The sequence below is a fragment of the Pimephales promelas genome, chromosome 20 (genome assembly GCF_988280905.1).
Source record: "Pimephales promelas chromosome 20, fPimPro1.hap1.1, whole genome shotgun sequence".
NCBI lineage: Eukaryota > Metazoa > Chordata > Actinopteri > Cypriniformes > Leuciscidae > Pimephales > Pimephales promelas.
Genome location: NC_142788.1, coordinates 3,001,191 through 3,026,173, shown reverse-complemented (window position 1 = coordinate 3,026,173; position 24,983 = coordinate 3,001,191). Strand labels below are relative to the sequence as shown.

At 38.2% G+C, this 24,983-nt stretch overlaps 1 protein-coding gene across 1 annotated transcript in view; it reads left to right on the top strand.

The window, feature by feature from the left end:
* prdm5 (PR domain containing 5) overlaps positions 1–24,983 on the top strand; it is a 131,224-nt gene that overhangs the window by 20,791 nt on the left and 85,450 nt on the right. The window contains exons 4-11 of the mRNA XM_039651352.2: positions 2,800–2,974; positions 5,192–5,369; positions 7,059–7,154; positions 7,323–7,444; positions 10,033–10,112; positions 19,790–19,874; positions 19,970–20,127; positions 21,036–21,129. Coding sequence (XP_039507286.1) covers positions 2,800–2,974; positions 5,192–5,369; positions 7,059–7,154; positions 7,323–7,444; positions 10,033–10,112; positions 19,790–19,874; positions 19,970–20,127; positions 21,036–21,129 — 988 coding nt within the window. The remainder of the gene's footprint in view (positions 1–2,799; positions 2,975–5,191; positions 5,370–7,058; positions 7,155–7,322; positions 7,445–10,032; positions 10,113–19,789; positions 19,875–19,969; positions 20,128–21,035; positions 21,130–24,983) is intronic.

The window sequence follows — 24,983 nt, the reverse complement described above, 5'->3', positions numbered from 1 at the left end:
ATGCCTTCGACATGGACATGCATGGGCTACCTGGATGCGATCATGTACAAAACAGATCGGTATCTTCATTTAAATTCCCTAAAAACGATCACATCAAGAAGAGGTTTTTAGAGAGCCAACCTTGATGAAGAGCTGAGGATCACCGTCAACACCCGCCTCTATAATGATCATTTTACACAGGATATTGGTCCATTTTAATGCTTTTGAAAATGCTTTTATAAATAAAAGTTGAGTTGAGTTGAGGATAGTTTTATAAACTGGGATTCACTGATGATCCGCTGTTACTGGTGAACGGGGCCGAACCGACGATCTCCCGCCTCAGTGTTCATCCTCCCGTCGCGAAAGCAGTATCACCTAATATCACCGTCGACAGCTCCCGCTAGTGGGCGTGGTTTCAGCACAGCCATTGGACACGCCCCCAGCGTTTGAGAACAGAGAAAACTGCTCATTTTTTCAAGATTTTAATAGCTCATTTTATGTACTTGCCGGCTTTTTTTATCATTCAAATTTGGCTGGGTGGCTAATATCACATTTTTCTGTGGTGTGACAATCTCAGAACACATACTTAATTTTGACTTTACAGGGACTTTAAGTGTATTTTGCTGCTAATTGAAAAAAAATCCAGCAAAACGCGCCAGCCAACCCTAGAGGGTTAACTCAATAATAAAGCCGTAAAGTAGGCTATCTTTTAACTCAGAACATCACCACTTCTCACAAATACAGATAGGATTGGAGATGAAAAGTTTAAAGGATAATTCCGGTATTTAACACCTTGAGTCTATTTTGTAGTTTGTTTTGAATGAAATAGAGTGGTGGACTTAGAAATTTTGACAATGGGTCCTGTCTCGACTTTTTGACTATTTTAGAATCGCCTGTGACAGCGTTAGACTGGGTGTCTATGGGCATGCACAAACATGTCCATAAAACAACCCTTAAATAAAGTCGTTATTTTTGTTGTTTTTTTGCGCACAAAAGTGTTCTCGTCGTTTGATAAACTTAAGATTGAGCCACTGTAGTCACTTGGACTATTTTAACGATGTCTTTAATGACTTTTCGAGGACAGCAAGAGCCAGTCCCTCAAGAAGCCTATGGACTGTATGCAGGAGCGATCTTAATATCTTAAATATCTTAATTTGTGTTCCGAAGATGAACGAAGGTCTTACGGGGTTGAAACAACATGAGGGTGAGTAAATACTGACAGAATTTTCATTTTTGGGTGAACTAACCCTTTAAGGACATGTTTGTGTATGCCCATAGACAGCCAGTCTAACGCTGTCACAGGCGATTCTAAAATAGTCAAAAAGTCGAGACAGGACCCATTGTCAAAATGTCTAAGTCCACCACTCTATTTCATTCAAAACTAACTACAAAATAGACTCAAGTTTTTAAATACCAGAATTATCCTTTTACTGACACGTAACCGAGCACCGGAGCACCCACTTTATTGGCTCCTATCCTCACGGCTGCTAAAACTATCGCTAAACTAAATAGCTATAAACTAAAGAACAAAAGCTACCTAGCCATCGCAAAAAAAATTCAAGTTAGAAATTTACTTACTTGCACGTCCAAATGTAGTCCCGAAACGGTCTGCCCTTTTTGCCGATCGTATGGACGTTTCGGAATATAATTCTCATTCGGTGTAAACCATTCAAATTAGTTACTCGACAAAAGTGCATTATTTTTACTTAGCAACAGCATTCTTTGACAAAAGCTGTCCAATCCGTTACAAGAAATGTTTTAAGTAGTAACCAATAAAATTATGCTTTACAAACTACCTGCCACTGTGGCTGGTATACAAGACACCCGCCACTTTGAAACAAGTACCAGCCATTGGCTGGTGGCTGGTGTTAATTTCCCATCCTGGTTTAAAACCATACTGAAATTGATGATATAAGTATATAGCTCAGCGGGCAATTGATGTCAAATAGACATCAAATTGACGTCAAACATAATCATCAAATATTTGGTCAAAAATGCGAATCAAATAAACGGCAAAACTTGATGTCAATTTAATGTCAAGTTTTGACATCGATTTGATTTGCATTTTTGACCGATTCTTTGACTATGTTTGACGTCAATTTGATGTCTTTGAGTTTCTTTCCCCTAAGGAAATGATGTCACTTCATGCAAGTCATATGATTTAGCGAATATGCTTAAGATTTTAAAGGGCGATTGGCACCAATGTAACAGGGTGGACTGGAGTTTGTGGGACATAAACTAATTTAATGACTTTACAACAAAAAAAGTTTAATCGCAATCAAAATAAATAGTATTTTATGTCAAAGTGTTGAGAAAACAAGATTGGGACATGAGAATTCATCTGTCAAGTGCTTCAATTCTCAGATAATAGCCATTATGAATTTGTCTTAATGAGGGTACATCTATGCATGAAAAACCATTTGGCATGAAAGTTTATTAAAGTATTATGTAAATTGTTTCATGGGGGCATAAAATGCTGATTTGCCGCTCTTAATGACTTTACAACAAAAAAGTTTAATCGCAATCAAAATAAATAGTATTTTATGTCAAAGTGTTGAGTAAACATGATTGGGGACATGGGAATTCAAAGTTTATTAAAATATTATGTAAATTGTTTCATGGGGGCATAAAATGCTGATTTGCCGCTCAAGAAACAATTCTGATTATTTTCAGTGTTGAAAACAGTTGTGCTGATTCATATATTTTGTGGAAACCGTGATTAATTTTCATCGAAATTTCTAAAGAACAGCATTTTTTTTTTTTAAATAGAAATATAATATTCTTGCTGAATGAAGTAGCTGACACTGCTCCTTTCATCAGGATGGAGAAAATATCTTCTATCTGGCTGTTGATGACATCGCGACAGATACGGAGCTTCTGATTGGTTACCTGGACAGTGACATGGAGGAGGAAGAGGAGGACCTGGAGGAAGATCAGGACATCAAAGAGGAAGAGGAGAACAGCAAAGAGAGCAAACACCTCAGCACAGAAACCGGTGTGTGTTTACACTCTCTGAAATGGATCTTAAAGAACAACTCCGGCGCAAAATGAACCTTTGGTCTTATTACACATTGTTACCTAGTAAACCGTTATCTGCGATTTGTTTTCATGATTGCCGAATGTAAATAGTTTTATCTCTAAAAACAGTTTAGCCTATAACGCTAGTATAATGCTAGTATATGGGGCATAGAGTAATGACAAATAAAAATCGCTTATTATTACCACTAACAAGGCTCAAAAAAGCCCCACAGTAACACGACAGTATAATAAGGGTCCCTACATTCAAACCGAAGCATTGAGAACTTTGTCAGTGTCCATACAGTTTAATAAGAAGATATTTTATACACACAGTCAACTTCGCGAATACAGGAAGAAGCCATCTTTGAAAAATAGTCTCTACCAGTCGATCTACGAACGCCGATCCAAGTGTGCTGAACTGTGCAGAATCTTATAGACGAATCCGGCGAAACTACCGGAAGTAAGCGGGCGCCATTACTGAGCTGTTGCTGGGTAGCGTTGCGCCATTGCCTCCTATTGTTTTAGTTGCAACTTGCGTCCACTGGAATAAACAGCTCGCGATTTACGACTGTCACTAACGTTACAACGTTACCCCTTGTATAATGTCGAGTGGGTAAACAGTTTCCGTTATAAATTGTTTCAATGGTGGCAGTAAAATTTCAATTTTGAAGAGAAAACACTGTGAATACCCCGGGTCGACTGCCCCTGTCTGGTGCCGTACGGTTTACAGATTTCCTGGGCGAGTACAAGACGTGGACATTCGCGTATAATAACAATTATTTAATGACATGAGTAAAAAAAATATAATAAATATGTGATATAGTGATCAGCAAAATCTCCTCTCTTGCTATTTTTTCTATTCAATTAACATGCTATGGTCATTAAATGGCTTTCCTGAGCTAAATGTAACGTTATGTGACATAATTGTTTTCCTGCTGTTATATTGATCTCTTTCCATGGTTTAAAAACACTAATTGGTCGATATTATGTATACTTTCTAGCTGTAACGTTACCTTACCCTTGCCTGTTGCAATGTGAAAATGAGATAAATAATGGACACAAATGAAAAACATGAATTTGTTTATTTGATTTCATTCATTTATTTATTTATTGTTGCCAAATGGACAGATATTTTTATAGTTTCCTCGTTAGCAAACGTTAGCCTAGCTAGCTTGCCAAGCTATTTTCATAAATAACGTTAATCTGTAAGATCGTTTGTACCTTCATCTGTGACTGGAGGCCACTGCAGTCACAGATCAAACCAACAAGTCATTCTGCCTGGCTGTAGCTGCCATCGAGGGTGAGTTCGCGTTATCACCGAGGTTTGTTTACATACCGGTGCATATGTCTATATGCCTGTGTAACAGCTCAGTAATGGCGTCGCCACAAGATGGCAGCCTACACAGAACGCTCGTCGGATTCGTCTATATGATCCGTTGTTTCCGGAAGAAACACAAACACGAACCGCTTTCTTCTCTTCAATATGTACACGTAGCCTACTGTTCGCGCTCACCTTATCACCTTATTCACATCTCACCAGCGCACTTGGATCGGCGCTCGTAGATCGACTGGTAGAGACTATTTTTCAAAGATGGCTTCTTCCTGTATTCGCGAAGTTGACTGTACTGTGTATAAAATATCTTCTTATTAAACTGTATGGACACTGACAAAGTTCTCAATGCTTCGGTTTGAACGTAGGGACCCTTATTATACTGTCTTGTTAGTGTGGGGCAAATTTGAGCCTTGTTAGTGGTAATAACAAGCGATTTTTATTTGTCATTACTCTATGCCCTATATACTAGCTTTATACTAGCGTTATAGGCTAAACTGTTTTTATAGATAAAACTATTTACATTCGGCAATCATGAAAACAAATCGCAGATAACGGTTGACTAGGTAACAATGTGTAATTAGACTAAACGTTCATTTTGCGCCGGAATTGTCCTTTAATATCGTTTTTAATAAAGGATTTAGTGTAATAGTCATTTATTCTTTCATCATTCAGATATAATAAAGATATAATGAATTTTTCTACTCCAGACTTTCTAAAATCAGACACTGAAACATTAGTTATACATGTTCAAACTGCTTATCCACTGCTTTATGATAAATATGCTAGCATTATCTATCTGCCGTTGCAAAACTCACACCAGTCGAGGAGTATGTAGATCTGTGTGAGTGTGTGTGTGCGCAGAGCTGGTGATTAAGAATGAAGATTACCCATGTCTGCTGTGTGAGAACAACTTCCCCAGTGAAGACATGTTGGCGGAGCATCTTCAGAGCTTCCATCAGAGAGGAAGTACAGAGGACAAAGAGTTTAAATGTCGCTCCTGCGGAAAAGAGTTTCCTGTCAAACAGGCCCTGCAGCGCCAGTCAGTACCACACACACACACACACACACTCACAGTAGCCATGTTTCCATCGACACGTTTTTATCCGAATTAAGTGATATCGAATGAAAAATGCCTTGTGGAAACAGTAAAATTCGATGAAATTTCATGAAAATCGACTCAAATGAAATACGTTCGGTCTCATCGGATTTTCTCTTGATCGATATACGGCTAATGCGATAAAAGCTGATGGAAACGTTATTTGCCGAATAAATAATGAATTGCGATTAAGTTTTATGCCCTTTTATGGTTGCAACACGTCAGAAGACGAGTTCATTTCCGGCCAGTCTGTTTGCGCACACATGGCGGATGTCAACAAAGACAGATGTAAGTGGACAAAGCAAAAAGATGCTTCAACCAAAGGGTTTCGGTGAACCACGATCTCCCAGAACTGATGGAGCGCTGTCGTTCCCACACCACAGTCACCTCCGCTGTCGTCGGGCATACGTGCATCATCATAGCAATGTTTATAACGCCGCTGTTTTCTTGGGTTAGTTTTGCTTGTTTTCACGCATAAACATATACACTAGACCTCACCTGGGGGTTCTAAGCATGCGTCAAAACCGCCGCCATCTTGGAACAGGGGTCTTGTCATAGGAAGTAGCTAGGTAACGCTGCTATCTCTGCCTTTACTTCGAATTCATTGATGGTGGCGGACTTTTGTGCAGCGTATGAAGTTCACGGATGAAATCTGAACTAGGAAGAATGTTTTTGAAAAAAAAACAAAAAAATTAAAAAAAATTTTTTTCTTTCTGGAATCAATGATAAATACATGTCTGACCGTTGGAACAAACCAAAAAACAAGAAAAATCGCATTCATGATGATTTATGGTGATTTTATTTGCGTTAGACCTGTGTCTGATGCATTAAAGTGGAGGGGCTCCCCTGTTTCAAGATGGCGGCTCTATTGACGCATTCGTTCTAATGAACTGCCGTATCCAAGGTGACGTCTAGTGTATATGTCTATGGTTTTTACGTGGCTTGGTTGAGTTCTAATGTAGAATGTGGTCTGTTATTTCTAGTTAACAGACTGCGGCGCTGCTAGTATAACACACCGTTGCCATGGACGCAGTTCAGAGACGGAACAGACTATTTTCTTTAGCAGAAGCAATACTCGTTTTTAAATCAATAAACTCGTTTTTAAGTCAATATTTTGTGTCAAATTATTGATTTATTTGGTTGATTTATATGTAGGCTAATAAGCAGGATAATATAGCGAGGCGGTTATAGCGAATACAACCAACAACCGCCTCGCATACATTATCCCATTCATATGTCGCTATCAGCTGGCAGATAAGCATTATTAGCCTTCAACTTGTGAAATATTGATCATTTTTGGTAGATATGGCGCGATCCGTTTTGTCTAACAAAACTTTGTTCGCAAAAGTTTGCTTGAATGTTGTTCGATTCAGTGCGAAAATAAATGGAAACACCTTAAAATGTCTCAAATCAATTCGATATACCAATTTGATCGCGAAACAGCATGTGACGCCATTACGTACAGGTTTTTATTCGCTTTAAAGCCGTTGGATGGAAACACACTTTCACCAGATTTATCCGCATGAGTTTTTTAACCGAATTTCAGATAATTCGATTGACAAGTGGATGGAAACATGGCTAGTATGGACAGCGTCTCACGTGTGCTAATGCTGATGTCCTGTTTATTGGTAGTGTTCTTCACTGTACAGAGAGCTCGGCTTCATCAGAAGACCCTTCAAAAGTTCATCAGTGTGTCCTGTGTCACGGCACTTTCTCTTCAGAGTCCAGGTACACCAGTCTGGAGTCGGCGCACCGGACCGAACCGGCTAATGGAGCGATCAAACGTTTCCATTCTAATGCACAAATGCTCACTTTTCACCATCCAGATTGAATGTTCGGTTTGACCTGGAGCACTACAGTTGGTTGGAGACAGTGTTTTCTGTTTGTGTGTGTCAGTTTTGAGCAGCATAAAGAGGCGTGTAAAGGAGACGGTCGCTTCATCTGTAAGTCGGAGAGCTGTGGGAAAAGATTTAAAAGTAAAGACGCCCTGAAGAAACACAAAGGCAACGTCCACACAGGTTGGTCACACACACACACGCGGCGAGTGTGAAATTACCCGTCTGTAATCAGCGGCTGTTTAACATCGTCATTAATCTCCTGGTTTCTGATCCGCTCTTCATCCCCTCGGTCTGTCAGATAAACGTTAAGCGCTCCCTCCCTCCCTCTCTGCACTCATCTTTTCACCAGACTCTCAACCAGAAGCGCAGACCACTGAGGAAATTAGTCGGAGACCTCTAATCGGCTGATGAAAGCATGATTCACAATGTTTTCAATATCATTGTCAGTAGTTATAATTAGACGTTTGGCCACGTGCAAGTCAATCGGTTATTTGCGAATGAATCCAAACAGTATGAAGCTGAAGCGCGTGTGGAAGTGCTTGTCGGTACATACATGATTGTGCGTGTTTTGTTATAATAAAAGCATTGACGTGGAAAGCTGTTTTGAAATAAAACAATTGGTTCGGTGTACTATGTAGACGTCAACATTGACAATGCTGCTCTTCTCCATTGTTCAGTGGCTCTCAATCAGTTCCTCAAATGCTCTGAGGGATCATGGGACATTATTTTTTTTTTAATAAACAACCTCACTTTGCATGCCAACATCTCATATTTGACAGACACCACCTTACACATTTTGTTTTTGCATTGCATTGATACGTTCAGTTTCTTTTGCAGAAAAAATGTTTTTTTACAAATATCAATTGCGTGAACGTTTAACGATTTTTTTGATAATTTCTGACGCTCACATCAAATCCGACTCAAGAAGATGATTAATCACTCTGGATGTTAAAATATCCTCAAAACCACGAGTAACACCCTGTCCTAACCAGACGAGCCACAGCCAATCAGAAGAGCGAGTGGGCGGAGTCACTCGCAACTACATAAGCACATAATCAAATTCATAAATATTTACATTTTTAATGAAACTATTTGTCAGAGAATGCACTTGTTTGTTCACACTGAGTTCGCAGTTTACATATTAGTTTTTTTTAATATATTGTTGTCGCTTTCAGTACGGCTATAAGGGTCATATTCAAACTCGCATTATGTTATTTTAACGTTAAATAAAGCACATGATCAGTAATTATAATTCCATGGGCAAAATGCAGTTATTTCAATAGTAATGTTTTAGGATGCACATTCACCGTGCTGAACAATATAACGCTGCTTAGCCTGAAACTGATGTGTTTCGTGTATAACAGACCTTCTTTGCTCACGAAATTTCACCTAATGTCGATAATGTGACCACGCCTTAACACTTAACGCTCAGAAATCATCATGGTTAGTTATGACATCACAGTCATTACCTCGTTAACATGTGATAGGTCACAGTTACATAGCAACAGTTATTAAATTTCAACAGCTTGCCAGTATGCTGAAATTAACCAATCACGAGAGGTCATTTACATATTGAAATTTTTAAAGATACAGTACCAAAAAAAAAAAGAAAAAAGTAAAAGGATCAGTGCGAGGGCTTGAAGCCAGAAGGGCGTAAGTGGCTTTTAACAAACTTTACAGGAGAGACAAAACAAAATTTTGTCCACGTTACAATCACCTGTATTATTAACCTTAAACCACAAACATTGTAACCACTGGCATACTTACATGAAATGAGTATTTAAGTAAAAAATGTATGGCATATTAACACAATGAATATGTTCTAAAACATTTTCAAAAAAACAAAAAGTCAAATACGACTTCAATACAGTTTGATCTCAGATAGGATACCATTTGGATAGAGCTCATCGAGACCTTTATTTTGATATAAAGAACTCATATTCGCCAAAAATGCCACTTACGCCCCTCTGGCTCCAAGCCTCGAGTGAGAGGGTGGAAAATAACTAAATATATACTAATAATAACAATGGGGGCATTTACACGAGTAAATGACACAACTGAGTTTTGGGGGCCTGGAAATGCTAACTTTAGCTAACGAGTTTCGAAGTGCATTTTTTTATTAATATCGATACCATTTCCGTATAAACTTCATAAATGTGAATTTGTGAAAACATACGTAGAAGAATGCATATGTGCGTAGTGTTTGTTTACGAAAGTGACATCCTGGCCTGGCATACAGAATACAGCGTTTATAGTAGCTTTGATGGATCCGTGTGAATGGGGATCGTTTTGACAACGTTTTTGTCTCTACGCAAAACTTTTCAAAAACGCAAAGGAAAAACCTTTCCATTTTAGTATATCATTGTCGTTTAATAAACCCTAAATTACGATTGCTTTTACTGCAAGAAACCTTGACTGGCATTAAAGTGGATTTATAACAGAATACAGTGCTACAAAGGGTAGAATATGGCCTTTTTAAAGCCTTTTAAAATACCAGTGCTTTAAGAACTGTTATTGACGGATCTTGTATCCACTTACTTCTCTACAGGAAATACATGTTAGCTGACCTTTCACCCCTGTTAGATATAGTTGTGTTGACTTTTTTCTTGGTGGTGTGCTTCATGCTGAACCAGGAACTGATTTATTTAAGGACTTCCTGATGTTTATTTGAAAGACTGTTTGAACTGATGCAGTGTCTCCATTAGCATCTCCTCATGCCATTAGGATCTACCGCTCATGTGATGTATGATCTGTGTGTGTGTGTGTAGGGAGTGCTCGCAGGAAGTTGGTATGCACCATCTGTAGTAAGAAGTGCTCATCCTCACTCAACCTGCAGGAGCACCGCAAGGTCAGATCACACCTCCATAAATCTCCTCTTATCGTTCATCCAGTCCTTCTCTTCATATTTCTTACCTTTCGCTCATCTATTTTCTCTTTAATCTTTCTCCTCTGTCATGCCATCTATCCATCTGTCCTCTCTCTGGCCCTGTCTCAAATGGCACCCTCAGCCCTTGCAGGTCTCCATACTTTGAGTTCATGCTTGTAGCATCTAATTCACGAAAGGAATTATGCAAATATGGTAATGGAACAAACTCAAAAATATAGTGCTGAAAACAATTATATGCTCTATTGTGAAGGATGCATCACACTACCTCAATCTGACAGCATCCACCAGTCCACCACAGGGATCCAGAAACCTGGATCGGCTGTATGAAATTCAAAATTTAGTTTACGCTCAGTGGTAATACCTCAATGTTAATTGTGACAGGCAAATACTGGTGACCTTTGTGAATAAAACATAATTATAAATCTAGTATTCTATTTAAATATAATTCAACTCAAATACCGCAAAATTCACAGCACGCTTTTTTTTCTCGTGGTGACTGTCCCTGTGTTCTAGTGTTAATTTCGTTAACGAAAACTAAACGAAAATATTTTCGTCAACGCACATTTTTCACCGAACGAAAACTAGACGAGACGAGACTAAAATCCCCACTAATAAACAATAACTGGGAGTAAATCAGAAATAATTTTCGTAGACTAATAAAGACGAGACGAAAATGCAGTTAGCGACCGTAGCCACTTGTTGATAGAATTGTATGTGAAGTTAAATTTATGCTAACTTAGATATGTTATACTGGCCGGGCAACTATAGTTTCAGTTAAATTTGATTAAAGCAAACAGACGCTTTAAAAAGATTAGTTAAAAAGATTTCATACGTTCTAGCAAGCGATGCCTTGTTTCACCTTAAATACTGTACCTTACCATGTGAACTAGCTGGCAGGAAAGCACTTTTGTTGTTTTAGTTGGAGTTTTTTTTTTTTCTTCACAACATTGACCTCAAATCTATTTATTTTATTATTCTATGTGAACTAGCTTTAAACAGCCAGCACTTGTGTTGAGTTCATAATACACTTTATTTTATTTATTTGTTTCCTTTGTCAGGTGTATTTTATTTGTTTTAATGCAAGCATTTGTGTTTGTGTCTTTGAACCTTAACAATGTTCAAAATAAATATGCAAATATTGTCAGAACATCTTCCATGTCTGCATGTGTTCCTTAAAATTGTGTTTTTTATCAAAAAGATGAGAGAAAATGTTGAATTGTGAAATAATTTTAGGAAATGTTAAATATTATCTGCTGACAAAAAAGTAAAAGGTTAAAATGATGTCCTGACTAAAACTAGACTAAAATGTTGACGGTTTTTGTTGACTAAAACTAAACAAATAAAATTATGTTTTCTTGGACTAAAATAAAGACTAAAATGTCCGACTTATAGTCGACTAAAACTAGACTAAATAAAAATGGGATGATGTCGACTAAATGTGATAAAAACTAACAAGCGATGCTGAAACTGGACTAAAACTGAAACTAAATTTAAAAATGGCTGGTAAAATTAACACTACTGTGTTCCAATGTTATATAAATTTAAAGTAATAGTTTTCTGTTGTGAATAAAATAATAAATTAATTTATTTAAGTAACAATTTGTTGTGCTTTTGAAGCAGAAATTAGTTGAATTGTTTTAAAAAGCTGTTAATTACAATAACTAGCTGATATACAAAAAAAACAAACAAACAAACAAAAAAAAAATAGAACTAAGACTTGAGACATGACTTGGATCCAAATAAATGAATCTTGACTTGGGCCCAAAGACTTGAGACTGGACTTGGACCCAAAGTTTGAGACTTGACTAGGACTTGGATCCAAAGACTTGAGACTTTATTTATTTATTTATTATTTTATTTTTTTTACCTTTATTTTACCAGGAAGTCTCATTGAGATCAAAAATCTATTTTAAAATAGAGACCTGGCCAAGAGAGCAGCCATAAATAAACACAACATATTAAAATGCTAAATACAAGATAGTATATACAACAGACTTTACTAGGACCCATAGACGCGAGTCTTGTCTTGGACTTGGACCCAAAGATTGAGACTTGACTTGGACCCCAAAGACTTGAGACTGGACTTGGACCCAAAGATTGAGACTTGACTTGGTCCCCAAAGACTTGAGACTGGACTTGGTCCCCAAAGACTTGAAAATTGACTTGGATCCCAAAAACTTGAGACTGGACTTTGACTTGGACCTAAAGATTGAAATTTGACTTGGATCCCAAAGACTTGATACTTGACTTGGATCCCAAAGACTTGAGACTGGACTTGGTCCCCAAAGACTTGAGAATTGACTTGGATCCCAAAAACTTGAGACTGGACTTTGACTTGGACCTAAAGATTGAGACTTGACTTGGATCCCAATAACTTGAGACTGGACTTGGACTTGGACCCAAAGACTTTAGAATTGACTTGGATCCCAAAAACTTGAGACTGGACTTTGACTTGGACCTAAAGATTGAGACTTGACTTGGATCCCAATAACTTGAGACTGGACTTGGACTTGGACCCAAAGACTTGAGACTTAACTAGGACTTAGCCTTTAGGGACTTGTGAACATGTCTGTCAAATATACATGTGACACCAAATGTTACTATACATGTACACAAACAACATCTGTCGCTGAAACGGCATTATCACAAAAATACAATTAATCTAATCAATATAAAATTCACACTTAAATATGACTAAAACATCATACTAAATTGACAAATGGGTCATCTCACAGTCACAGAAGAAGATCACTAGAAGATAAATCCTCATCAAGTGCGCCATTTAGGACAAGGCCTCTCTCATGTCGTGCTTGTGTTTTCGACTTCCTCTTTTTCTATTTCTTTGGCTGCTGTATGATCCACATACATCATTTTCTCCTCATCTGTTTCATTGTTTTTGAAAAGCTAGGAGATTAGGAAACTAAAAAAATATGAAATTTGGCCGTCTTAGACTCCGGTTCGCTCTTGTATGCCGTCCATCTCTCTGTCTCTCAGTAGGAGGTGGGCTTCATGTTGATGTTGTAAGGTTTTCCACTGGTGTGAGTGTGTACAGAAAGGTCGTCTTTTGTTTCACAAGCTCATCCCTGTGGCCCTTGTGAAATTTAAGAGCTGGGAGACCAGACTGCCCGGCCTTCCTGCTGGCGTCAGGGTTCCTTCTGCTAAAAGACCTGAGAAATATCAGACAAATAGCTTCAAACAAATAGATGACTTCATGATCATCATCATCATCATCACCACCACCATCTCGAAAATCACCACAAAAGTCAGAATTTTGAGCTTCTCTTCACTGTTCCTGGTTCATTTTCTCTTGGGAATATTCATGGTTTGGGTATGTGGGCTTCCTTTTCAAAATACATACCACTTTCTAGATGCTTTTCAATGAAACCGCAACTTAAATCTTGGTAGAGTGAGTTGAGAGGGACAAATGAAGGTAATTTGAGTTTCTGACTGAAGGAGGTAGGTGAAGTGAACCACAATGCAGTTTTTATGGTCTTACAATTGGAATGCATCCCAAGCTTCCACTGCTCCACCAAACCAACATCCCTTTCTGTTTCGGCCTGGAGAATGCTATCGTCACTCTCTTTGCCTAAACTTGACGTAAAACAGGCACTTCCTCCTGTCAGCGTTCACTCATCAGCAGTTATCAGTGCAGCCGTTCTGAGAGCGAGCCTTTCCAGTCACAGCTGTCCGGATTTGGCTTCAACCTGCAAGAGCATCATCTGCGTTTGCCGCTCTGGTGTGTGTTTCTGATTGTACGGCAACGGTCGGTTACTCTAGAGAGGAAATGCTAACTCGTCCCACAGGTAGTGTTAAATCCAACCTGTTTGCCGCTTTATGTTCTTTTGTATTATTAGACATTTTCTTGCTCTTAAACAAAAATACAATCAAATAAATTAAAGTTATGTTATAATTTTTAGAATATCCAGTAGTGACACACTACAGTTGCAGTATGTTGAATTGAGATTTACATCTATCCAGTTAGTCAAACATTTACACATTTATTCTATATGGCAACGCATAATGCTACGTTCACACCGGACGCGAATAGCTCGTCAAATTCACGTCTACCGCGTCTAGTTTGCGCTTGACCACTTTGTGTTAATTCGCGCGTCAAGAGCGAAACTGAAGCAGGTAAAATAAAAAGTTTGAAGCGAAATTTACGCGCGTCAAAACCGAAACCCGTTGACAGCCATCTTTGTTTATGTTGATTGAGTATTCATTGAGAGATTCACCGCACTGTATTTTCTCTGGAGAGCTAGAACAGTGGCGTGGGATCATCGTCGCCGTATTCGTGTCCACCGGACCCTTCGGAGGCGAACCGTTTGGCGAGTTTCACCATTTGCTCGCTCCATGAGCTGCGCCTGGATGACGGCCGCTGTCAGCGGTACTTCCGCGTGTCCCGCGTCCAGTTTAATGACCTGTTGTCCCGCATCACAGTGAGGATCACCCTCGCCCTCATCCATCTAATCTAGCTGTCATTTATTTTTGTTTTGATGATAAATAGAGCCAGCTTCCAAAAGTTATTAACCTGTCCTGTGATTTTTTTTTTCGCTCTCATGTCCAGACACGAACTTATGCACATATTTTGATTGTCTTTACATCATAATACTATTTCATATAATCTAGATATGGAATGAATAGCATTCAATACAAAATCAACATGTCTCGAATTAAGAAATAATGTTTTAAGTGATAAAATATTTGCTTTGTTGTGCATTAGAACCACACCAGGCATTTAGTCATATTACAAAATAATTTATTGAAGCATCGAGACACTTCATCACTTTGGCGAATTCACGCCAAAGTTCCGATTTTTCAACTCGGACGGCAGACGCGAATTCGCGTCAAACGTGTGAATGCACAAATGACACCAACTAAATCATTCGCGCTTAACGCGCCAGACGCTTCATTCACGCGAATGAGGCATATTCGCGTCTTCCGCGCCGCGCTCCACGCCTCATTCGTGCCGCAGGAATTTTTTAAGCGCATAACTCGTCTTTGCATTGACTTAACACTGAAATCATTCGCGCCTGACGCGGTATGCGCGTCCGGTGTGAACGTAGCATAAGAAATACAAATAACAATAAAAGCAAAGTTGCAAAAAAATTATTTAAAATGTAAAAAAAAACTAAAAGAGAAGGATACATATGTGATGTGATCTGGGAAAACCCATCACATGGTGAAATTGGACTTGTTACAGGTTTTGTGATCACATTAAAGCTGGGTTCAAGCTCTTTCCAAGTCTGTTTTTATTTCTTTTATCATTTGTCTGTAACAAAAGTTATGGTTATCTGAAGTCGACTGATCGCTGTGATTTTCAGAAACGGAATTTTGAGAAAAACAGGTTTAAATAACGGTCCCGTCCTGCTAGCGGGACGACTGGCGCTCCTTTTTTATTGCCTTTTTTATATCACATATTTTAGTAATCATCATAGATTAGGTATCATTCGAAAGCTTACAAACTCAAAATTCATCCTGTGCAAATGACAAAGGCAGGAAATGACAGGAGGAAATAACAAGAGGGCAGAATCATGAAAGTTTTTAGATTTTTTGACCCCAAGAGTAGGGTTGTGTATCGAGAATCGAGTATCGATTGGAACTTTTCGTTTTTCCCGGAATCGTTCAAAAGTTAAAATTTCGATTCCTAGTTTCGATATTCACAGTCCGCCGAGCAGAAGAAGAAACCGCTGAACAACACCAACGAAGAAGCGTCTACCAGAAGTGTTAGCATAACCGCGTGAGTCAAACATGAGTAGCTTACGTCGGCGGTCCAAAGTGTGGCTTCACTTTTCTAAAAATAACGAAATCTCGGCAAAATGCAAAATTTGTGACAAAAGGAGTATTTTTACAGAAGGAGTATTTCCTTCAGAAAGGATTATTTCCTTCAGAAAGACCGTTGGTTAGCAAGGTTAGCTAAACTTTTTTGACCCTGCCTCTTAAAAGAATCGGAATCGAGAATCGTTAGGAACCGGAATCGAAACAAGGAAACGGAATCGGAATCAGAATCGTTCAAATTCAAACGATACCCAACCCTACCCAAGAGTCAAGGTATCAGTTCACCTTGAGAATTTCGGGGTCTAAAAGTTTTAGACCACAGGTGTCGACGGGGTCTGAATCTGTTTGAGCTTTTCCAATGTCCACCACTTCAAGAGGAAGCCGAAAATACATTTTACCGTATTGCTTTTGTAGTTTAAACGCTCATCTGGTTGAATGCACTTGAAAGACCGCCTATTGACCTAGTGTGTAAACATGGGATGAGTGCTAGCCAGACGGGATTTAACCTTTTTGGCTGATGACCCAAGTTTGGTTATTCCTGATTTCAAACACACTCTCAAAGCATTCGGCTGGGCTTACATTTTACATTTACATTTATTCATTTAGATGATGCTTTTGGAGCAACTAGGGGTTAAGTGTCTTGCTCAGGGGCACGTTTGTGGATTCGAACCCGGGTCTCTCACACCAAAGGCATGTGTCTTGTCCACTGCGCCATCACCACCCCTTGGTCTTGCATCTACGAAAGCTGATGTTCTCCATATGTTTTTCTGCCGTCAATTAGATCGAAAGATCTGAAATAGCCCAAACATTTACCCAATAGACCCTCCCCTCGAAGAAATCAGGACAGAAGTGGTTGAAAGTGGACAAAAGAGACGATTAAAACACCAAGTGTAAACGGGAATATGTCTCCCTCATCTACTGTGTCCAAAGGGCATATGATGCTGTTGGAAACCAGATTAAAAGTTGTTCAGGTATCCATTTGAGCTTCAGATTATTGAAAACCACTTTTTTTGATCATCTTGCCTATAAAAGGAATATTTGAGTTTGGTCTATACTTGCTCAAAATTGTGTTATCCAGATTACTCTTTTTTTCAGGAGGAGTTTAACAACTGTGGTTTTCAGGGACTCTGGAAAAGTCCCAGAAAGAAGTGAGGCATTGACCACTTCTAGGAGATCTGCTTCTTAAACACACTTTTGAAAAAAAAGATGTGGGAAGTGTTTCAAGGGAGCAGGCTGATGTTTTAAGATTCAGTATAGTTTCTTCCAGGATTGCCTCAGAATCAGACATTGTGGCTAATGGAAACAAACTTTTGAGTGCTGTTCACTGGGAATGTGACTCGACTCGAGGGTTTGTTAGTCTCTCCACAGTAGCAAAAAGAGTGTGGATGTCGCTGTTTATAATATATGAAAAGAAAGTCTGTCCAGTGAAAAGAAATTGTGGGGGGAAGCTAATCTTTTAAAATGTTAGTTTTTTTTTTTTTTGCATACTAATGCATGTACCTTTCTGAACTCATTGATGGAAGAATCTTGGCATTATGTAGGTCTAAGGAAACCTCCACTGTATGATGTATTTAAGTTTAATTTCAGCAGAATGAAGTTTAAATCTCTGTGGCCTTACTTGATTTCCTAGGCTGCCCGTTATACAAACATGCAATTTGGTCACAGACCTTTTTCCTGGCTCTCCATCTCTCTCCATCTTTGTCTGAGTAATAGATGTCCAACCTTCCTTTTTGCACCAGACCATGTCCATCTGACTGCAGTTCATTCCTACTGTCATTTGGAAAGCCTGCAAATATGATTTGCTCTGTGAGGGTGGAAGCTCACTGGCTTTCTTTAGAGACTCTTCCACATGCAGACAATTTCTCTATAGGTTCGTAAACTGGCATGAGAAGATGCCAAGCGTTTCACAGAAAACTAAGCTGTTCGAGATATGAACTGAGCTCTGCTCTCAATATTTAAAAACACTAGAGAGTTTCAACAGTTTCAGAGCTCTAATCGTGACATTTCACATTAAATGGCCATATGAAAGCAGATGTATTCACAGAGGAGAGGAGCCTGGAGTAAGATGGGCCAGTTTTTACTTAAAGGGTTAATTTGACAACTTTTTTTTTTAATTATTTACTCATCCTCGTGTCGTTCCTAATCCATAAGATGTCCATTTATCTTCAAAACACGAATGAAGATATTTTTTTAATAATACCTGACAGATTTCTCTCCCTCCAGGCCATTAAACCAAAAATTTGACCATAAAGTGATGCATGCATGTTAAACTGTTTTTGGGAACTCCTAAAACAAAAATAGGAACATTTCAAATGCTATGATAGGGGCTCTTTAATACCAGGTGTGAACAGGGCCTTTAGGATGATCGGTTGACTTGGGCCTGGAATGATATCAGGGCAAGAAGATAATGACAGAAATGTCATTTTTTGGGTGAACTACACCTTTACAAATATGTAAATTAGTGTAGTGGACTCCTACATTTTGTGATACAGCTAACCCGACCCTGTATATGCCCTCTAGATGTCTTTATAGGTTTTCACAGAGACAATTTTTGAGCATTACATACTTGACTTAAATTAAAAGGAAGCATTGCTGCAAAAGCCTTGTTGAAAGGCAATTAAATAACACTGGAAAAATCCCTAAGATTTATAGTTGTGGCTAATTTTTTGACATCAAACATTAAATCTTGTCCAGCAACACAGCGTATGAAGACAGTACTTTTTTTTTTTTTTTTTTTTTGCATTTTATGTATCTTTAGAGCTGAGTGAAACAAGAAAAACTCCCAGAATGCTTTCTTACTCAAGTTCATTTAATTGAATCAGGTTATTCATACAGTTTGTTTGAATGAACTAGTTAAAAAAATCAGTTGTCACTCAGTTTAGGTCTTATCATGCAACAAATGTTTTTGAATCAGTTATTTTTATTTCTATGATCTCAATTAATTTAAAACTGTCACACTTGAAGTTGTTGGGAGAAATAAATACTGTACGAATACTATGTAATAGTATGTAATGCAATTACCTTTTCAAAAGAGCAACTGACTGCGGTTTATGTACTTTAAATTATTAGTAGCTTTTGCTCACAAAGATAGTGTTTCAAAGTACCTCAACCCTGGATTTACATCAAGTACTGTGACGCATGTGGCGCCTTGTTTTCATCATATTGGATGAAGTAACAGAAAAAATTTGACAGTTTTATTATTGACCGTTTGTAATTTTCAACAGAAACTGACTGACTAGAGTTCACTGTAATTTGTACCTCCTGATTCCCTTGGAGAAATCTGACTGAAATGTGAACATTTTTCAGCCGAAGAATTCTTCCCATTGAGCAAAATTGTATTTAGCAGAGGAGCTATTCAAAAGCGCTCAGAAGTTTAATTTCATTTCCATCTGTGTGTGTGTGTGTGTGTGTGTGTGTGTGTGTGTGTGCGCTGTGCTCTGTGAGTTGGGTTGAGGATATTTTCAAGGTCACACACTAAGAACAGGCAACTAAATCCCACCCAAGAGTTCAGCAATCACCCTCAATGGTCCATTAAGAGACTTCAGATGTGTTCTGGTCATTACGTTCATACGCTGCTTGAACGTTCGATTCTGGTCTGGTCTGTCAGTGTGTTTTACTTTGTGGTTACTAAACACAGTTTGTGACACTGAAAGTTCAAGCGATCAAGTGACTTTCCTCTGTGAAACAGAAGATATTTTGTCCATAAGTGAAAGTAAATGGTAGCCAAAATTGTCCATACAGGTTTGAAGTGACATGAGGGTGAGAAATTGATTTTATTTATTTTTTTGCATGAAATCTCCTTGCAAGTATTGTTTTGAATGCATTTTTTCTATGTACATGTTATAATGTTGGTGTATTTCCAGGTACATGAGGTCTTTGACTGTACCGCCTGTGATAAGAAGTTCATCTCCGTGAATCAGTTGAAGCGACACATGATCTCACACTCTGGTGAAGAACATGCACTCACATACATACGAATAATATACAAACAACGCACGAGTAAAACATTGTTAACGAAGATGGTGTTGGGTTTGTGTTTGTAGAAAAGCGTCCGTACAATTGTGATATCTGCAATCGAAGTTTCAAGCGTCTGGATCAGGCCACTGCTCATAAGATCATCCACAGCGAAGATAAACCCTACAAGTGTAAGGTGTGCTGGAAGGAGTTCGCTCACCGCAACGTCTACAAAAACCATAAAAAGGTGCTGATGTGTTTATTCTTGATGTCTTGAAAGGCCTGAATCCTGTGTTTCAGATGTCCCAGTTTAAAGTGGGGCGGAGAGGCAGAATTAAACTGGAAAGACAGATGGTTGGAGAGACCGATTGATTGATCTGACAGATATTTTGGCCAAATAAACTTCTGGCGTCTTATCTTAATGGAGATCTGGAGCCCAATCAGCCACTGTGGAGCCTAATCAAACCCTTCAGCCTAACCCTGACCTGTAATGACCCCACGCGACCCCTGACCTTTACACCGTGCAGATAACACGAAAACCCCACACAGCTCTGAACAGAGAGTGTGTGAATGAAACAGAGCACAGAAAAGCAACATTCAGATCTAGATTGATAATAAGGCAATAAATGACACTAATTAGTAATAAATGAAAACGTTTATAAAATGTCATCATTTTGCAATGACAGGGGCAGATTTGCAAAGACTTTTGTGCTGATCTGACTCAGGAAATGTAACAATCGGGACATTTCCCAAACACATGCACAACACACTGGTCCGGCTAACCAATCACAGGACGTTTAGTATTTCAGAAGGAGGGGCTTCATCAAAATCGGCGAGCCAGGCAGGGGAGGGAGGTGCTGTAATATTGTACAATATGTGAAAAATAATGTGTCAATCAAGCATTAAAACATATTTTAGTACACCCCAAAAACTAAATCAAGCACCATTTTTTGTTTTCCATGAACACACTAGTCTTTCCCAGTGTGTTTGTGGTTTCTAGGGTGTTCTGGGTGTCAAGTCCCTTAGATTCCGCCTTCAAATCTAAGGGATGTTTATAATTATCCACAGACACGTGACATTTATGTAAATGAAATGCATTATGAATTGTGTTAATAAACACATAATCAGTTCTCTGACCTGCTTCTCTGTCTGTAGACGCATTCGGAGGAGAGGCCTTTCCAGTGTGAAGAGTGTAAGGCCCTATTCCGCACCCCGTTCTCTTTACAACGCCACCTCCTCATTCACAACAGTAAGTGTGTGTTACACGCATGCAACACGAGTGCTCTGTATCTGTGTACCCCTGCACCCCCTGAACCCTGGGCTGTGTGTCTGCGTGGAGCCAGGATGGGTCTCAGCTCTGCTCTGCCCAGTCTAGACTGATCACACTGAGATTATTGAGCTGGAGGAATTTCCTGCTGTCCTCCCCAGAGACTCACACACATACACACACACACACTGGGATAAAACTCTTTTATGTATCTGGTGGAGAGGACTTGCACAGAGAGACAATGTGTTGATGTGTTGCTCTCCTGTATTTACAGTGTGTGTGTGTGTTTGTGTGTGATCACTTATACATCTGATCCATCTGTGTCAATATTTGGTTATGAAATAAAGCTGTTTTTGTGACATCTATTAAACACACATTATCGTTTTAAAAGACCCGAGTGGCTCAGTGGGGTAAGTCCTCCACAAATATTTCACTAACACCATCCTTTGTGTGTGTGTGTGGTTCTTTATCGGGGTCCTTTAGCGTAGTGTCTTTTACACTTTTTTTTAAAGTTCAATATGTACATTGCAGAAGCTATGGGCAAATCAACCAATATTTAGCTATTATTGGCGTTGTACTTGACCTCCTGAGCAATTAACACTTCCAAAATATGATAATTCACCATTTCTGTTTCTATATATGTTTACATGAGTAATTACTGTATGTATAAAAAAAAATCCATGTGTGCAGTGCAATAGCTGTAAATAAATTGTTCAGCTTATATTACAGTACTGTTCAAAAGTTTGGGGCCGGTAAGATTTTCTATTCAAAACAAATAAAGGGATAGTTCACACAAAAATGAAAATTCTGTCAGTGATTACTCACCCTCATGTTGTTCAACCCCGTAAGACTTTCATTCATCTTCGAGACACAAATTAATATATTTCTGATTAAATCTGAGAGCTGGATCACTCCTCCATAGGCTTCTAACTGTGCATTCACACCGCCGCCGGCGAGAGCGTCAAAGTGGCCGGAAGTCATTCATTTTCAATGAGAGCCGGCGGCAAGAGCGGCGCGTCTTGGACGGCGAGGAGAGTTGAAATCAGTTCAACTTTATGTTAATAAGCAATGACGCGGTTCGGCGGCAACCGGCAACAACCAATCGGAATGTAGAAGTGCTCCGTTTGAGAGAATCCCAGAGAACGCAGTCCTGTAAACTTTGGTTCCGGCCACATTAGTTCCCAAGCAAAATAGAGGAGGTTGATCATTTGAATTTGATAAGAGGGCGCGCAACACTATTTATAGGTAAGCTTTTTCGTGCTAGAACTCTTTTTCAGCGGGAATGCAAATTATAATAGCACTTAACCATGAACACAAAAGCCACACCACACACATATGGCTTTTAATTTGTTTATTTCATTAGCAAACATGCCACTATAATTTTAAAGTTATTTCCATCTTTTAATTTTCTGCAAAAATAACGACCGACATGCTTGTTTGTTTTGCGGCCCCTTTAAATACAGTTTTAAGAAGATCACGCATTCGATCGACGTCACAGCAACAAAGCATCCACAAACTTTCAACAGCATCGTTGGCAGGGCCACTGTAGACACTTGGACTCTTTGAACAATTTCTTTAATAACTTTTCTGGGGCGGCAAGTTTCAATCCCTGACCGTACTTTCACACCGACGCCGGCGAGAGTGGCAAAATTCGTTCTCGCTGGCGGTGGTGTGAATGTACGGTCAGGGATTGAAACTTGCCGGCCCAGAAAAGTTATTAAAGACATTGTTCAAATTGTCCAAGTGACTACAGTGGCTCAACCTTAAGTTTATCAAGCGACAAAAATACTTTTTGTGCACAAAAAATAGCGACTTTATTTTTGTTTTTATTTTTATTTTTTCTGTGGGCCTCAAGTAAGTCCACGAGAGCGACGCATGCGTGAGAACTGAGAAGAAGACGCTCACGATCATTTTAGGGGAACGTGTGAAAGGTAAACCGTTCATTTTGGGGCATTGGTAAGGCACTTTTACGGTCTCTCACGATTCGGACATCCAGGAAATGCACACTTTACAACCATTTTAAACACGACATCGAGACCCATCCGCGTCATCATCTCAGTTCTCGCACAGGCGTCGCATACCTCCATCACCTTTCCCAGAATTCCCCATGTCATCAAAGATCTGAAATGTACGGAAGCGTATTGCATTCACTAGAGGAAACAAAATCTACTCTGTTTTTCTGAATTAACAAGTTAATTATCTTAGAATTATGAGATTTTTTCTTTCAAGAAAAATATATGTTTCACTCTGTTGTTATGATTTTAATGAATTACTCCTTTAGGAGATTAGGAGATATTTTGAGATATCTCCTAATTTTTTTAAAAATAATTAACTAATTAATTCATAAAAACAGAGCAAAAACCTTTTTTCCATGAAAACTTCTCCTAATTCTGAGATAATTAACTAGTTAATTCAGAAAAAAACAGAGCAAAAACTTTTTTTCCATGAAAAATGATCTTGTAATTCTGAGATAATTAACTTGTTAATTCAGAAAAAACAGAGCAAAAACTTTTTTCCATGAAAAATGATCTTGTAATTCTGAGATAATTAACTCGTTAATTCATAAAAACAGAGCAAAAACTTTTTTCCATGAAAAATGATCTCGTAATTCTGAGATAATTAACTCGTTAATTCAGAAAAACAGAGCAAAAACTTTTTTCCATGAAAAATTATCTCGTAATTCTGAGATAATTAACTAGTTAATTCAGAAAAAACAGAGCAAAAACTTTTTTTCCATGAAAAATGATCTTGTAATTCTGAGATAATTAACTCGTTAATTCAGAAAAACAGAGCAAAAACGTTTTTCCATTAAAATGATCTCGTAATTCTGAGATAATTAACTAGTTAATTCAGAAAAAACAGAGCAAAAACTTTTTTTCCATGAAAAATGATCTTGTAATTCTGAGATAATTAACTCGTTAATTCAGAAAAACAGAGCAAAAACGTTTTTCCATTAAAATGATCTCGTAATTCTGAGATAATTAACTCGTTAATTCAGAAAAACAGAGTAAAAACTTTTTTCCATGAAAAATGATCTCGTAATTCTGAGATAATTAACTCGTTAATTCAGAAAAACAGAGCAAAAACTTTTTTCCATGAAAAATTATCTTGGAATTCTGAGATAATTAACTAGTTAATTCAGAAAAAACAGAGCAAAAACTTTTTTTCCATCAAAAATGATCTTGTAATTCTGAGATAATTAACTCGTTAATTCAGAAAAACAGAGCAAAAACGTTTTTTCCATGAAAAATGATCTCGTAATTCTGAGATAATTAACTCAATAATTCAGAAAAACAGAGCAAAAACTTTTTTCCATGAAAAATGATCTTGTAATTCTGAGATAATTAACTCGTTAATTCAGAAAAACAGAGCAAAAACTTTTTACCATGAAAAATGATCTCGTAATTCTGAGATAATTAACTCGTTAATTCAGAAAAAACAGAGCAAAAACTTTTTTCCATGAAAAATGATCTTGTAATTCTGAGATAATTAACTCGTTAATTCAGAAAAACAGAGCAAAAACGTTTTTTCCATGAAAAATGATCTCGTAATTCTGAGATAATTAACTCGTTAATTCAGAAAAAAACGAGCAAAACTTTTTTCCCTGAAAAATTTTCTTGTAATTCTGAGATAATTAACTAGTTAATTCAGAAAAAAAGTGAATGCAATATGCTTCCGTAGAAATTATATCTTGCATGTGGAGTTTTGTTTTGAAATTATGAACACGCCAGCTCTCTACATCTCTTACAATACATCGATTTCAACCAGTTGCTGACCTGACAACACCAGATACATGTAATTCCCATCATGTGTGATCAAAGACGGAGTTACGGTAC